At 30.3% G+C, this 18,256-nt stretch overlaps 1 protein-coding gene across 2 annotated transcripts; it reads right to left on the minus strand.

Moving 5' to 3' along the window:
* Positions 1-1,234: 1,234 nt before the first annotated feature.
* LOC130894106 (probable DNA mismatch repair protein Msh6) lies at positions 1,235-16,936 on the minus strand. Of its 2 annotated transcripts, none has more exons than XM_057800697.1 (15): positions 16,612-16,936; positions 15,673-16,274; positions 12,835-13,110; positions 12,630-12,767; positions 10,810-11,017; positions 8,267-8,528; positions 6,184-6,339; positions 5,971-6,128; positions 5,574-5,662; positions 4,789-5,088; positions 3,890-3,981; positions 3,658-3,784; positions 3,422-3,604; positions 3,020-3,349; positions 1,235-1,593 (listed from the first exon to the last, which is right to left on the minus strand). In XM_057800697.1, exons 1-15 carry the CDS (start codon positions 16,691-16,693, stop codon positions 1,324-1,326), a joined length of 3,273 nt encoding a protein of 1,090 aa, XP_057656680.1. In that variant the 5' UTR covers positions 16,694-16,936; the 3' UTR covers positions 1,235-1,323. The 2 variants fall into 2 exon arrangements, with proteins under 2 accessions (XP_057656680.1, XP_057656690.1); XM_057800707.1 differs by lacking the exon at positions 16,612-16,936 and adding an exon at positions 16,416-16,533 and having other exon boundaries at positions 15,673-16,354.
* Between the last annotated feature and the right edge of the window lie 1,320 nt (positions 16,937-18,256).

The raw sequence follows: 18,256 nt of genomic DNA on the forward strand, positions 1-18,256 counted from the left end.
ATCTGACGCAAATAATCTTGTCGCCATCGAACGATCCTTGAAGATTCGGTTATTGCCATTCGTTTATTCAGTTTTTGTATTTAAAACCATATGCTGACAAAACTTGACGCAATGTTTCTAAACTGGTATAATTGTATTCTGGATAATTTTCTACCTTTTGCTGTATTACTTCTAATGTCGCAACCCCGTTTTCCTTATGTAAACTATAAATTGTCCTACGTATAAAATCTTGAGTAGCTTTGTCAACTGATTTTAGTTTTCCTTTACATGTTTTTCAGTTCTGTGAATGATCCACAACAACTCCTTTTGTGACTACTCAATAAATGGAAATTTCATTTACTCTAGTTAATTCAGCAATTCTTATTATGATTGCATTATCAGATTGATGAATTTTTTCCTTTTTTAAACATTTGATTATATATTTGAATAACTTCCTGTGTTTGTATATCTTAATCTTTATCATTAAATTCATACCTGTCTTTATTCTCACTACACTGTGCAATTTCATTGTCTCCATTCGCCTATGGTCTAAAGAACGCAATATTTCTATTTATTTACAGAATTTATGAATAAAATAAAATAAATCTCACCAAGTGACGGCACCGCTTATCGCAGGCTGTTTGGCAGGAATATTTCGAAGAAATTGAGTACATACACCTTCCGACAGCTTCGGTCAATAGAAATGCATTTATGTTTACGATTCGATGTTTTCATTGGTAAACAGTGGAGATGATGAGTCCGCGTGGTTTGTTATATGTTTACCGAATTTTATACGAGGTGTAAACATTATTTTTCATTTCTTAATTTGGTATGAGTGCCGGGCGTATTTATAAAATATTGATTGTTTCACTCAAAACTGTCTTTCGCAATTAATATTGGAAGAACCATAACTAATTCGCAATATATATTTTTATCACATATTAATATTAGTAATATAAAAACTATGTTTCGAGCAGTTTAACCATATATTAATAAACATGAATACAAGTTTGAGTACTTACTAACCAACAATTTAAGTTTATGACCTATTAAAAACTAAACCACGCTCTTAACCTCCTAAATTCCAATACCAATGCTTTTGTTTTTTGTGAAAAATTTTACTCTCCCTGTCTAAACGTCTATCAACAGTACTTAACTGTTCAAATTGTCAAAGGTAGAAAATAGTATTATAAATACCCTGTAGCATATGTAATAGTTGCTTACATTCCTTGGTATTTGGGTCAAAAACTCTTAGTTGATTCTCAACTTTTATTTTATGACATACTAACATTTATAATAAATACATCAAGTAAAAAAGATTGAGAGCATCGAAAAAACTATAAATCACTCATTTATAATAAGTAGGGATTTTAATATTTGTCGAATTTCTGACAAATTTTCAGAGGTCATCACAGCTTGAATAACATTCTGCAAATAACTCTGTTCTTCCAAGGTTTTGGCTACTTTCATAGCATCAATAATTACTTGACGTTCAAGTCCTGCAAGTCTCGCAGCATTAAAACCATAAGATTTGGGACATCTGCCGGTTGCCAACTTGTAAAGGAAAGTTACATTCTCAATAGTCGAATCTGGATCACTTTCAATTAGACAAGCCTAAAATTTAATATGTTTGTAATGCAAAGAAAAAACACCTAACATCTTTAAAACAAAAGATTCATTTGTTAAGTGTTATCCAACTCTATATCAGAAAAATTTGCTGAATTCATCTTCGTCAAACAAACACTTATGATGCGTCACGTTTTATTGTATGAAAGAGTGACATGAATTCCTTAATCGTTTCGCTAGTGAATTCTCTTGTATTTTCGCAAGTTATTTGTGAAGGGTAATGGGAGAAAAATAGTGTCTCAATTTATCGAGAATAGTGATAGAATTTGAATTGCTTATTTCATATGCTTGGAGATATCTAGAAAATACATCGATTATTGTTAAAAATTGTTTATTTTCTATCGATAATACGTCTGTTAATATTTTCGAATGGTCTTTTATAAATAAGGGGACCAGAAAATGGGATTTTTCGAGGATTTCTATCATATTTTGAGATGAGACAAAGTTCACAATTATTAATGTGATTTGTTACTAGTTCTTGAAGTTTTGGAAAATAATATAAAGATTGTAACAGTTTATGTGATACCGTTATGAGTTTCTGAATGGTAATCTGCAATTCTAATCTAATTTGTTCATCTTTATTAATTATATCTTTTAGAAAAATGTTTGTTTTAATTCCTTTTATATTGCTTTTGGTGCACCTTGCACTAAAAGCGTGCAAGGCTAGAAGCATCGCGTTCGATCTGTACTCGATTTGAAAAGGATGTAGACTTCTTAAATCGAATTTTTACTATGGATGAGACTTGGGTACATTTCTACGATCCAGAAACAAAGCAACAATCGATTGAATGGCGTCACTCTGGTTCTCCAAGACCTAAGAAGTTTCGTGTCCAAAAATCTGCTAGAAAAGTTCTTGCTTGTTTTTTGGAATTGCCATGGAGTAATCATGATTGATTTTTTGGATAAAGGCAGAACAATTACTGGAGATCTCATGTTGCCTTGCATAAAATTCGTGATTAGGGTTTTAATTACTAGAATACCCCCTTATTCACCAGATTTGGGTCCGTTCGACTATCATCTCTTTCCTCAACTGAAAAGAAGTTTAAAAGGTCGTAAATTTTCTTCCAACGAGGAGGTAATAAAAGCTGTGGAGGTCTGGTTTGCAGAGCAAGAAGAAAATTTTTTTTGAAAGGTCTAGAGACGTAGTAGGTTCGCTGTAATAAATGTGTTCAATTAAGAGGAGAATATGTTGAGTAATTAAATATTTTGACATTGAAATTTTGTTTGGTTCTAAAGTAGGCTAAGAATTTTTCAATATATTCTCGTATATAAAAATCCTAAAAAATCATTTTAGCAAATCGTAAAATAGATAACTCAAAATTTTAACTTACTACAAAGTTGATACATTTAGTTTTACTAAACCATGGTTACCAAATTTTGAATCAAAAGTTATCAATTAGATAGTTCAACTCACCATATGTCCTAATTGCACATCTGAACAGTCGAGAAAATTATCAACAAGAGAATGATAGTGAGTAGAAAATGCAGTTCGGCATTTAAGTCGGATTAATTTATTTACATAGCTGGTTGCTATAGCATTTCCATCATGTGTAGAAGTTCCTCGCCCTAATTCATCAATAATCAATAAAGAATGTTGGCTAGCATATTGTAATATACTAGCTGCTTCTGAAAGTTCCACATAAAATGTAGATTGAGAGTTTTTCATATCATCTTGAGCACCAAGGCGAGTAAAAATTCGATCTATAAGAGTAAGTTCACATTTGGATGCTGGTACAAAACTCCCCTAAAACATGTTATAGAATGACGTTCTTGTTTGTACGTAATTGTTCATTTTTAAAATTCAAATAAGCCTTACAATTTGGGCCATAATAGAAATAATAGCAATTTGTCTCATCAATGTTGATTTTCCACCCATATTAGGACCCGTGATTATTAATAAACTAGGCAATTCATTCACTCCCATTTTTGTATCATTTGGAATATAATTTTCAAGATTTTGGGCAACTGGATGTCTACCATTTTCAATTAGTAGCTTGGGCTAAAACATATTTTCTAAAAAACAATAGATACTTTGAGAGCTCAATTTTATACCTGATCATCAAAAGGTAAAATTGTTGGCAAACAAATTTCGAATGAATATGTTCTAGCATACTCTGCTAGAGAGCATAAAACATCTAATATTGTCAAGCACTGAATTACTGTATCAAATTTGTCTCTCCTAAAACACATAATTATAAAAAGCAATTCAGTTTCAACACAAAAAACTGAATTATCATTGAAGTATTGTTTCCTTCTATGATTGAGTTTTTAAATAAGAACATACTTATCATTAAATTTTTCAAAAATTTTTCTGCTTAGATCAAGAATAACTTTCTCCTTAGTTGACTCTGCATCTATCATCTGTGATAATAAGTCCTGAAATAATATGAATCAGTTGTAATACTAGATATAAGAACATAAAATCAGATTCTTTTAGCAAGATGCGAGATCAATATAACGAACTTTATTATTTCAAATGTATTTTTAGATATTGTTTTGTTTTTCAAATCTGTCCCTAATATTTTTTTCTAATACCAAATATAGCTGAATAAATGAATAAATATGTATTTATCGGTAAATTAAAATTATATCAAAGTTCCAAGAACAAGTAAACTATTTGAAATAAATAGAATAAATGTTCTAGCGGGTAGGACTAACAATCAGTTCAATATCCTCAAAAAATCTCGAAAGAAAGAAGAACTATTAATTTTACAACAATAATACATCTGTTATTCATAATAATTAAATTTTTGGGCTGGTATTAATGGAAATAGTATTTATTGAACTTATTTCATTGAGATATCTAAATTATATGAGGTACTTGAGAAATACTTGGCCCATTAATAACTGAACTTGTGACAAATTTATGAGTTTTATGTGGTTACATATTCAAGATTACGACCTTTATTATATTTGATACCAGTAAGTTATAGCTTTTAGTGCAATAATGTAAATTATGAAGACTATTTTTATGTATTCACTTTTTGAATAAAAATAATAGTATGATATTGTGCCTTATTAGTAGTGGCAATTTCTATCAATTTAGCAAGTTAATTGATCCTAATAATGACAAAAGAAGAATGCTACACATTAATTAATTTTAAATGGGTAAATAATGAAAAATATTATTTTAATTTTAAATTTGATTTCCGATACCCTTTTAGTTACACTTAGAGTAGTTACCCTTGTTGTTGCAGTAGTGAATCTCTTGACAGGTTTTGCTCCTTTCTTAGCACCTTCTAGTCTATACTCATCAGTTGCTTTATTACTTTTAATTTCAGGAACTTCCAATTGATACCGTTTCTTATCTGTACCAACATATGTTACATTACAACCAAAGAATTTAGATTGTTCATTCAAGTAATTATCCAATTTTTTTTTCAAATTTTCTATAATGACTTCGATCTCATCATATTCATCTATCACACCTGTTTTGGGAATTATTTTTCCATCTTTTTCAGCTTGTTGTTGATCAAATGCATTCTACAAATAAACAAATCTCAAATAAACTACAAAACAAGGCTTTTCAATCAAAATGTGCTTAATACTTTCAATAAAATGTACAAATTATAGCGAAAGTATTCAATTTATTTAAGTTTTTGTAGATGAGAACAACTTTACACTAAACACAAACTCAACTTATAAGAGAGAACAATCAAAACAATGATAAACATTTTCAATCGACAATAATCATCATTTTTACTCTCCATTACATCTCAGGGTTAATAATACTTGAAACCAAAATAGCTAAACCAAGAAGATACAGCAACTTAGCACCTTTTTCTTAAATTATTTGTTTACAATAACAGATCAAGTTCAATTTTCTTCCACATTAATGTATTCTAACCACAAGTACAATATAATCTGCCAAAAGTTTTATTAAAATAGTACTTATTAAATATCCTTAAAAATCAATGAATCACACATATTCTAAAAATATAGAAAGAATAGAAAAGTGGAAAACTCACTGTGAAATATGAAATGGTTTCCATGATATCCGGATATACTCCATTTGGTTCTAATTGAGTTAATTTTCTCAACAGCCTATTTTCACATCCTAAAACAGAATGTTCTTATATGTAAAAAATTATTATAGAAAAATAAGCAGAGTCTATGTTGCGATACCAATATTTCAGGACATGAAACACTTGAACTTATATACTTCACAAAATTAGCTGCTACAGCCTGGTTGGCTAGTGCTCAGGTTACTAATTTCCAAACATAGATATGTTTGTAGGCTAATTTCTTAGGAGGAAGTAAGTTTGAAAATGTAGAAGTCCATATCATCATTAAAAAATGACATTGTCATTAAGTTCAAGTTATAATGAAAATAAGTTATGTTTATTCAGGTGTTTTGTAACTTACCCTGGAATAAATCTATTATTTCATATGATGTTTCAAAAGCTTTTAAAGTCTTTAGAAAATCTTTGATTTTATTTCTAGAATAAGTGTTATTCTCATATAACACAGCTCTACTATCTGGATGGTTTGTTGACAAAAACTTGTTACCATATGTGTGTATTCTGAAAAAATAAAGAATGATTATGAGGCGAATGCAATTCCCGTATTGTACTTTACTTCATTAGAAAACGTTCCAAATCGGGCATTCCTTTAAGTACCATTCGAGTATTATTGAGCAAGGAGCTGTTATCCACTAAATATTTAATTGCATTTTGTCTTTCTTCAATCTTCAAAGAATTACACAATGGTCTGCAAATCCACCTAACCAGTAACCTGGAATATATATATATATATATATATATATATATATATATATATATATATATATATATATATATATATATATATATATATATATATATATATATATATATTCAATTTCGTATTAATTTGCTTATTTATATTGAGATATAGATCACCTTCATCATGAATATCAAAATAAGGATAAAATCATTTTAGAACTTTGTTCCGATAAGAAAAATTAGTTTTTTCTTTGGTTTCCACATCTCAAATATATAGCGTTAATCAATTAAATTTATTAGAATTTACAAAATAGAGCTATAAATTTAACTTGAATTAATTAGATCTTTTTTATCATTTATAGCTTTTTCGTTCTTATGAATGTGAACCATTTCTAAAAATGCCCTTTTTCGTGTATTAGATTCCGTTTCAAGAATTTTTGAATCTGTATAATTGAATTTATTTTTTTTTTGATATCTCATGGTTCGTTAATGCAGTTCTATTTTTTTTATCGTATTGATGACCTCTTAGTCTATTTTCTAAGTACTGAGATGTTTGCCCTATGTAGACAGCGTCACAATTAGTACAAGGCACTTGATATATAATATTACTTTTTTTGTTTTTTGGTGTTTTAGATTTTAATTCAGTGAAATATTTGGATAATGTATTATATTTTATATCAAAACAAATACTATATCAAAAGCACATGGGATTTCAAAGAAAAAATTAAAAGTATCAAAATTACTAATTAATATGTATTTATTTTATTAGATGTGGTTTCTTTATATATAAATATTCTTATTACCGTTGTGAAAAATATTTTAATGAAAAAATGGGACAAAATTAAAGAATATACAGATATACCTCAAAATGAATTTATAAAAGCTATAGAACTCACACTTACAACATATTTCAAATATGAAAATGAAATATACAAACAAATTGATGGTTGTGCTAGGGAAGCTTCCATTTCAAGTGTTATAGCACTATATTCCATTCTTTTTCCGATATGTAGATGATTGCTTTAATGCTGTACCAACGAATCAAATTGAAAACATGAGTAAAAAATTCAATTATCATGAAAAATTCACAATCGAGGTTGAGCAAAATAATGGAATCAATTTTCTTGATGTCACATTATATAAAATTAACAATAACATAAGAACAGAATGGTATACGAAACCAACTTGGTCCTCCAGATATTTAAAATTCAATTCGTGTCATCCTTTGTCACAAAAAAGATCAGTGATAATAAGTTTGGCTGATAGATCTATCCAACTATCAGATCCTGAATTTAGATGCATAGCTATTCAAAAAGCAAAAATTGCATTGAAAGAAAATAATTATCCATAAAAAATGATAAATAACATTCAAATATTCAAGAAAAGGATAAACAGATACTAGAATCAATTTAAAAACAAAACTGAAAAGAAACATAAAACATTTTTAATTATCATATGTACGAGGACTTTCCCAACAATTATCGAATTATTTCAATAAATATGATATTAGTATAAGTCATTATCCAAATATTTCACTAAATTAAAATCTAAAATACCAAAAAACAAAAGAAGTAATATTATATATCAAGTGCTTTGTACTAATTGTGATGCTGTCTACATAGTGCAAACATCTCAGTATTTAGAAAATAGACGATAAAAAAAATAGAACTGCATTAACGATCCATGAAATATCAAAAAAAACATGATTTCAATTATAAAATTCAAAAATTCTTGAAACGGAATCTAATACACGAAAAAGAGAATTTTTAGAAATGGTTCACATTCATAAGAACGAAAAAACTATAGATGATAAAAAATGAAAAAAAAAAAATTTAAGTAAAATTTATAGCTCTATTTTGTAAATTCTAATAAATTTAATATATGTGACATATGGTAACCAATTAATTTTTCTTATTCAGTGTCATAGATGTTTATTTAAAATGATTTGTATACTTTACCTTTTACCAAAAGCCGTTTCACAGTGATCTAACACTTGTTTTAGTGATCCTGTAGTTCCAAGTAATTCCAAATTGTCAATCGTAATAGCATCTAAGACTAAATAATCTTGTTGTTTTTTTTTATTCATCGCATATTCCAATGGATCATACCATTCAAATTTTTGTAATGACAACGTTTGTATATCTAGTTTAGAATTTTTTAAATACCACATACAAGCGCCAAGGCATCTGGTTGTTAGTTCACAGTTAGGTTTGGCTACACCTTAAACAGTAGCAAAGAGATGAATTTACTTTTTGTTCCATTTGAGTTTATTACTGATTGCCAAGCAATTCAAACATATATAGAAATACGAAAATTCAATCGAGTTAGAATTGAAAACTGTCTTTGATATGAGTTATTAGTGAACAATAAAAATTTGTGAAATTCAAATTTCCAACAACCTGCATTTTCACGGAGGTATGAATTCAACACATTATATTCAATATGCAATAGGTAATAAACACGATGTTAATATCGACAAAAAGGTCGATTTACATCACGCATTTTAGAGGAGTTGTAATTCAATATTCGTCGAGGCATTCGACAGGAAAGTAGTTGTTTTCTCCTTTGGAGAACGGCGAATACATTTTCGAAATATTGAATTTTGACCTCGAGAACGCAGAGACATTAACATATAACACGCTAATATCTGAACATGTATCAGAATTTATTGTATCTTTTTATTATTTGTTGTTTTATTATAATTAAAATTTAAAATCTGAGTGAACAGTATGATTACAGTCTACTTACATGAAAACAGTTACTATAGTGAATATTCTTATGAAAATATACAGACGGAAATATTTCATAGCCCAAACAATTGCAAAGAGTTGTACTAGTGCCTGCCACAGGTATATCAATTCCGATTTTTCCTTAACTAAGAACAGTGCATAAAGCGAAATTGCTTGCGTTAGTTGTGAGATTGAACGGACAAAAAAGTCCAGAATAACGTTCTTTACATGTGCCAAAACAATATAATCAGAATCGTTTATGTCGTTACGACTTAGTCGTTTAGGTTAATGATTGCATTTTTCTCAGTTGAATGATTACCTGATTTTTAAAAATATAACGAATTTCATTTCATACTTCTTTTAAATTATTGATGTGTTTGTGTAAGATTGAACTAAATACAGCGATATCATCAAGATATACTAAACATTTTTCATTTTGAACTGGATTTTGACCTTTGCTTTTTTTAGCACGGGTTCTCCTTTCCAGTGCTACTCTATTGAATCTCTTTTGGATGTCGGATCTTAGTGAAAGACCACAGTTTCTTTACTCGTTACAATTGATAGATTTACACGTTCTTGGTCTTCACGGCAAAGCTCTAAAAGTCACTCACAACATTATACTCGACGCTGCTTTTGCACTGCGCTGAGAATTTGAGGCATCCACTTTGCACTAATTTTTGTCATATTTAAATGCTCATGTGGGATCCTTAGAGCACTTGTTTTGGAAATTATGGTCTGTACTGCAATATCTTTTGTTGTTAGTCAGTGAAACAATTTTTCTATTAATTTCTGGAGTAGTTTACAAGTTTTATGATGTATATTATATTTTTCATCATTTTTTCAATCTCTCAGCCCATTTTAGATGTTATAAACATCCCATTTTAGATGTTATAAAAAATGCCATGAAAAGGTTTATATTTAAGGTGTCTATATTTAATAGGTTGTCTTTTGAAAAATATACCCATTTTTAGATCATTTGGAAATTTTCTGTTCTATTTAAGTACCTAATCTCGCTATGAAATATTCCAAATAAGAAATCTATGGAAGAAGTAATGACAACTACAATATTCTGCCAAAGTGAATCACATACATATATTTTGATTATTTATTTCCATTTTTAAATCAAAGTTCTGTACTTGCAAGGGAACATTTTCTTATATTTCATACTCAATCAATTTTTTATTCAACTAATCTTCATTTCTCATATAACTCACTTTTCAAAAAACAAACCTCCATTGCTCTCTGAATTATCTATTGTGGTTCCTTCATTTTGAATTATTTACATTTAATCAGAAACGACTCAGATCTTATTTTTTTGAAATTTGTTACACAAATAACTTTTCAAAACATCATGTGTTACCAAATTTGACAACTGTATTAACCTTCTCACAAACGTAGTCACTGACACAGTGTGAATCAAGTTTCCTAAAATGCGTCCTCCTAGTTCAAAAATAGGGTATATGAGAATAGGAACAAAAGCAGAATGATATTCATTGTTGTCATACTGTCACAAAACAGTGATTATTTCGCTGATATAACTATCCAACTACATATTAAATACATAGCTATTGTAAAAGCACAAACTACTCAGAGGAAAAATCATTAGAAATTTATAGATAACATAATCAATAAAATAAGTATAAAAATATAGGGAGTAAGAAATTAAGAAAGGTGTTTATAGATTAAATTCAGTTGTACACAATAAGAATATTTGCTAGGTACTCAGCTCTATGACACCCTTAAAACTACAATGAAAAATGAATACAACTTACAATCATTAGCGATGGTTTTAAAAAACAGAGGCCAATGAAATTGTCCTTCCTTGTTTCTGAAATAACACTCTGATAAAAGAGTTTCCAATGTATTTGATGCAGTCAGAAATTGAGTATTTGGAATTAAAAATTCTTTCTTAATATCCTTGAAATGTGAATTCAATAAATTATTGAGCGGTTTATTGAGTCCTCCCTTTTCAATTAAAATCTAAAATAAATAAAATTATATGAATGGTATATATTAAATTCACTGTCAATTGTTTTTATTTATAATCTGTTAGTTGTCAACATAACATTTTACTAATGATAATCATTATAATTTTAATCTACCATGTAACCCAAAGTCAAAATAAAGCATTAAAAGTAGTAAATGCGCTCCATACTAGTGTTGGTAAAAATAACGATATAATTAAAAACATTTTTTCACTGCAGACTTACAAAACGCTGCTGAAGACGAAGGAGAAATCATGCCGGATGCCATAAAGTCAATATCTATGGTGGTATTCAGACCGCATTGAGGAGAAAAAACAAAAAGAGCATAGCAACATCAGGATTGGCTGGACGAATTGCCAGATAAGAAGACTGGAAAGATTAACGAAGTGTTTCAGCCACCAAATGCAGAAGCGAAGTGGAACAATCCAATTGCTGTGTGAAGTAATGAGAAACTGGCCACAAAGCTCTTGCATGCAAGAATAACGCCCTATACTCTGTCTGCGTCGAAAAAGGCAACACAAAAAATCAGAATCACATCGCAGGAAGTAGCAGATATCGTGAAGAAGCACTCCAGAAGATTAAGAAAAAACGAGTATGAAGTTATTGCAGATGAACCTCAATCACTGTAAAGTGGCGTATGATTTGCTTTTGAAAACCGTGCGTGACCCCAAGCCAGATCTTGCATTACCACAAAGACACCTTGCCAGTACACTTTGGGAAACGAAAATGTCACTAACGCTGTCAATTGCTCATGTGGGAAGTATCCGTTGCAAGACGCTATCAGTGATAGTGAAGCTGGTTTTGTAGTCGCGAAGCTGAGCAGAAATGTTTGAGGAATAGCACTGTTGGAAGCTATGTCATGTTTTCACTAAATACAGGCGGTATTCCTACATTCCTGCAGCAATCTAGTCAGAAATAGTTCGTAGGAGGTAATGGACAGTGATCAATGTGTGATCTTATAGGAAGTATCAACTGAAGGGAAACGTAGAAAACATCACAAAAAATCAAATGCAATTGAATGAAAAGCGAATACCTTTAATGTTTGAGTTAGCACTAGACACCCACCCTATCAGTAGAGGATGACCCGTAGGACAAACCTATAATGGAGTTATGACACACTTGAAATCCCAACTAATTTCATCACCCACGTGTCCCAAACTTCTTGAAAGGATCTACTCTGGATGCTATTAACTACGTCGTCAACACAGCTTAGGACGCCATTGCAGGAAGAAGAGCTGCCTCTTATTAGAGGCAGCTTGGGAAGAGACAAGCTTTTTCGCGACTGAGGTTCTCAAAAAACCTCACTGTCTAGAAACGAATCGAGCTCCTAGTGAAGCAGGCAGTTGAAGAAGAAGAAGCTGCCTGCTTCACTAGGAGCTCGATTCGTTTCTAGACAGTGAGGTTTATATATATATATATATATATATATATATATATATATATATATATATATATATATATATATATATATATATATTTATATTTAATTACTTATATACTTATATTTAATATATATATATATATATATTTAATTACTGAATTCTTACAAGTTTTCATATGTTTTTGCTAATTGTAATGAACTAAGTCAATTTAATTAAAATACTTACTAGGGTAGGGGGGTATTCTGCAAATAAAGACAGTAATCTTGAAAAGTGTTTATCATCTTCAAACTCTGATAAGCGAAATACACTTATTGAAGTTTCTACAAAACATACTCCAATTTGAATTTTATCAGAAGAAAATTCCTAAAAATGTCACATCATATGGAATTACAAATAAAAAAGCGAAATTTCATTGGAAAAGTTTACTTACCTTCATGCACAAAGCATATAGATAATATGGTAATTCATTTGACCATTCTGGCATCTGAGGAGTATATATACAAGTAGCTTTTGATGTAATTTGACAAATTTCTCTATTTGTAACCTTATCAAACTTAGTCAACAATTTCGTATTTTTACATCGTTCTGCTAGCATTTCAGGAGTCTCAGTTTGTTCGACTCTTGCAACTTTATATCCTTTATCTATCAGAAGATTTGCCATTTTACCATAAGCACTTTCTGGGAATCCAGAATGTGCAAAATCTCCCTGAAATAGCATACATAATTTTTAATAAATTTCAGGAATAATGACCACAATAATTGTAATTATTATTATATTATTTGCATTCATTAGGATAGTCAGAATACAATGAAGAAATAAAATGTAGAACAAACAATATAAAAAGTAGATTTGTTTTTACTATGGAAGAACAATTGAATTCAACTCTTCCAAAAACCTTGATGATTTTTAATAAATCATTAAATAAACATAAGATAAATATTAATGAGAGAAAATATTAAAAATAATTTTATAATCAGATTTACTTTCTAACAACCAAAGTCAAATTTTAAAACAGACAATAGTTGTTGAACAATTATTTAAAGCCTACAGTGGTTACCGATATGGTAACTCTCAGTTTGTAGTAGCTGCGAACAGTGGCGTAGCACATGTTCCTGGCGCCCCCGCAGACTTTTTGAAGCACCCTCCCTGCTTAAAGCCAGTACACTTCCAAGAAAACAAATTTTCTTCCACTAAAGAATCCATACCTGACTTAGATTTACTTTAAAACTAATATAAAAGATCAAGTTAGGTATGATAAAATCAATAAACAAGATGTTATAACATTAAAAACTTTATTCAATCATACACCTAGCATAATTTACATGACAAGAGTTACCTACAGCTATATACTCAATGTAGTCTTCTTCTGATTTTTTCAAAGAGATAAAAATCTCTGCCGCTTATTTTTTTACTAATTCCCTGCCAATCCTTTACTTTACTTGTGGTCCAAGTCTCCTTGAAGTTTAGGTCATTTCTATCAGTGAACAACTAACACTACTCCATCAAAGGGGACTAACACAAACAAAAGCAATCAAGTTTTTGTTTCTAAGTAATAGAAATCAGAGTTAATTGATCTATTTTTTCCGTCTTCTGGAAACGGACCTTTTGGTCGTCACGGTTATAAATACAATATTGTAAATTTCACTTTTTCATTCGAAGGAGCACTGTAGATTGCAATATGTCTGGATGCTAATAACAACTGCTCTTCTACTTTATCATCGCAATATTTTCCCTCCTCTTCAGCTTAGGATGAATTAGATATAATTTCCAGCTATGAGTCCACTTCTACAGTTAGATTTGTTGAATTGCAGGTATTAGGGACAACTGCTGATTCAATCTCACAAACACTAATGTCTTCTTTAATCTCATATGTAGACAGTTTGAAAAAAGAACTAATTTTTGGCAGTTCTCTTACTTTTTCTACCATTTCTTTTTTTATTTTTCTAATTTCTGACTCACTAAATTTTTTTGACATAATCAGTTGATATTTAGTCACTTCCAAAAGTTGGCCAGAGTAAGCAATAGAGCCAACTGCAGTAAAAGTAGCCACACTATAACAGACTTCAGACACTAAAATAAGAAAACGTAGGTTGAAAGTACACAACAGCACAATACACTTGTAACTGGATAGTCGCGACTGCTAACATGACCAAATGAATACTAGAGTTGCCGCCTTACATGGCTTTTACTGCCACTGAATACCAAATGATTATGGAAAGACCCGAGTTAAACTACTTGTAAGTTGAAGAGTAGTCGTGATTTCCAGGCCCACCTCTGTAGTTTTATGCACAGTTGTTCCAGATTCCAAGCTTTAGAATACAAATATACATATAAATATTTTTATTCTATAACATTTTACATTATTTTGATTTCTAACCTTTCGTTGGCGTCTGGTTGACTCCGCCCCCCCGGCACCGCGGGGGTTGCAAGGGTGTATTTTACGCCACCAACCATAGCTTAAGGTAATAGCCAATAGTCCAATACTATATCTCTAGTATTCAGAAATATTAATGTAGTTTGTAAACCAAAATAACAGATACAATCTATATGTAAAGCAAGGCTGAAGTTGCAACAAATTGCTATTGATACCTTATTCAAGGTACATTCATTCAACATTTTTGGTTTTTAATATGGATCCATAATGCTATAAAAGTATGTTTTCATTGTTATTCAAAAAATTGCTTGATTGTTGTTTTTTCCCATTTTTAAGCAGTTGCCAGACTTAAACCATGAAAATAAACAAATCAAGTTTATATTTCATATAAACCTTACCAAAACTCTATGTCTCTACTAAAACTCTACTCTCATCAGAGATATCAAGTCTTCAACTTTAAAAAAAATGACAAATGTAAAGTTCATGTAAAAAATTAAGAATACCTCAAGTAATGAGGGAGAGAAAAAAGTAAGAAAAATATTTCTTTTAAAACAGTTATTTCTTAAATTTGTACAATTTTTTTTCGTATTAGAGCTAGGAATACACCAAATTCTCTAAAATCGCATTTTTTAGCTTAAGAGATTGGCATTAAAATGGTGTTTAAATTATCTTTCTATGTCATTAAGTTTTTAAGGTATTTAATAAAACGCAAACGCTTCCATTAACTAAAATTATTGTGTTTTAAATATCTACAAGCAGAAAGGAATCATAATACAACATTTTAAAAAAATCCACCTCTGGACCACTTCATATGGATTGACTCGCATCCAGATATTAATGGTTTGAAAGCTAGTTCAACCAATCAATTACCAATTAAATAAAAAATCTAATACCTTCATATAGGAAAGTCCAAGCTGAGTTACGCCAGTTACAGCATCCATGTGATAAAGTTCATAAAACTTTCCAACTTTAAAAAATAGAATTGAATCGAAGTGTTGACTTTTCAAAACCCACCATTGTCTCATAGCAGGAGTTACACTATTCAAATAGCTTTCCGGAACAAACAATGTTTTTGAATCATAATTGGGATGATTGGGTTTTCTTTTGTTACTATCCATAATTCTCTTTGGTTGAAGAAAATCCAATGTTGTATGCAGCCAATTTGAGTGGATGTCCTTAATCTCAGATGTTATTGTGGTACATGTAAACTCTGTTGGATTAGGAAGGTTTTGAACTTCTTTCTTGAATGAAAAAGATTTCATGTTCTTTTTTGATTCCCCATTTTCTACATCAGAATCCCCCATTTTAGAAATGATTGGATTACTTTTGTTTAAAGCAAAATTTCCAGTTTCTGATTCGTTATTTGAAAGATGAAGTTTTTTGTGAGTTGGTGGCTTTTCATTTTCACTATCAGATGAATCTTCTATTATTTGCCTATTTCTCTTTTTGGAAAATGATACAATAACTTCATCATCATCTTCAGTTTTAGGAACATCTAAAAATAAATTACAAGGATAAATTGAATGATTTCTGTTGACCATCAGGCATCTAGGTAGGTATTAATGTAGATAATCACTAAAAAAATCATAATTGATAAGAATGGATTGAATAACAAATTTGAGATGAGAAAATTTACATTTGGTAGTTTACGTGGTTATTACTATAGAAAATGATCAATGTTAAAGCGCTAATACAAAAAGTCTTTTGAATGAAAACAATTCGACATCGACAATAATGCACTAATTTGAAAAGGTGATATTGGCCGGAAGACGTTTCTTATGTATTTTTTATCGAATTAAAGAGATAATATACTACAATCGCTAAATACTTACCTTTTTTCATCGGTTGTTCTTTTTTACATGTTTGTTTTGGCGATGAAAAATAGTTGAAGAGGGTACTTTGCCGTTTTGCCATATTATTGATAAAAAATCATCTACATAAATATATATTCACGTGTTTGACGATTCACCAAATAAAAACTCACTTATATTACCTATCATATATTTTTAATATTAAAAATTGAAGAAACACATTTACAATAATAAAATGTATAACAACCGTAAACCACCAATTTCACTAATTAACAGACGTCAGATTTGAACCGACCGAACACAAAAATGTTCCATGTATAGATCAACTTCCATGTTCCATACACATAAACATAGTCATTTATACAGGCCTTTAAAATGGCTAGTTTGGTTCATTTCACGAGCGCCTAATTATGTCACTCTCTGGGTGCATTCCACTAAGCACTCACGACAATCAAGTCCACAACCGCGGTCTCTCCCGTTCCACTTAACCCAGAGCGTTATAATCGTAAACCTAAGTCTTGCGAGGCATTCTGAGGTAAATATTAACGAATGGAAAAACAGAAAAAATAAAGCAAATGCTATAAGAAGTTATGTTACAATTTGTTAATCATTGATTTTTTTAGCAGGGTGATTAAGTAATTTACATTGAAGTAAAATCGATAGTGAAATTTATGGTGGTGCTTATAATATCCCATACAGCATCAAATAATGAGATAGATTCTCATGGTTGCAATCTGCGTTGCTTGAGCATTGAAAATTCCGGTGATTACTTCAACGCTTACTTCGACCCATCTCATGACAAAGGTCGTCGTGAACGTGAATCATGATGTTATCTGTGACGTTCTAGCTACGATTATATTGATTGTACTCACTATGTGGAACGCCTAAAAGAATATTTCTGGCGCCGTGAACACTTAGTGGAATGCGCCATCTTTGGTCGCCGAGTCGGCGTTGTGATGAGGGATGGGCAATGAAGTTTAACGGTGCTAAACGAAAACGAAATTTCAAAGCAAAAACCATAAAGTAAAATAAACTTTGCAAATATAACAAAAGAATCAAAACATTTCAATTCCAAAGTATCTTTATAAATAATCATGGTAGTCAGAATCGTCTGAACTAGAATCATCATTTGATTGAATTATGAAGGGTTGTAAAGAGGGTGCTACCACATACTCATCTTCTTCTTTGATAACATGTTCAACATAGTTTTTCCAAAGATCTTGGCGGTGTGCAGCTAGAACTCTCTTTAAGAGTTCTTGAACCTCTTTACTCTGTTCTGGAGACTGATTACATTATCGTAATTCTGATTTTAAGTTTTCCCATATTAGCTCTATAGGGTTGAAGAGCAAGCAGGTAGATTGCGAAGAATTCTTTGCATAGCTTGTCAATATAATAAACTTTCTCTAACTTTAGACCTTTAATAACAGTAAGCAATTTTTTGTTTGTAGGGTCTTTTTACGATCAGTGACAGGAATAGAATAGGTTCGAGAAGAATTTTTATGTATAAGCCGTATTTTAGGTATTTAGATGCGGTAGATTGAGATAGACATGAGCCTAAAATTCCTATAGATGAAAATATAGCAGCAATTATTAAAAAATCTAACAACCATATTGATTTAGGTGTACCAAATATACCTTGATTTAATAAGCACAATTTAGTTACATA

This window comes from Diorhabda carinulata, chromosome 1 (assembly GCF_026250575.1).
Source record: "Diorhabda carinulata isolate Delta chromosome 1, icDioCari1.1, whole genome shotgun sequence".
Classification (NCBI taxonomy): Eukaryota; Metazoa; Arthropoda; class Insecta; order Coleoptera; family Chrysomelidae; genus Diorhabda; species Diorhabda carinulata.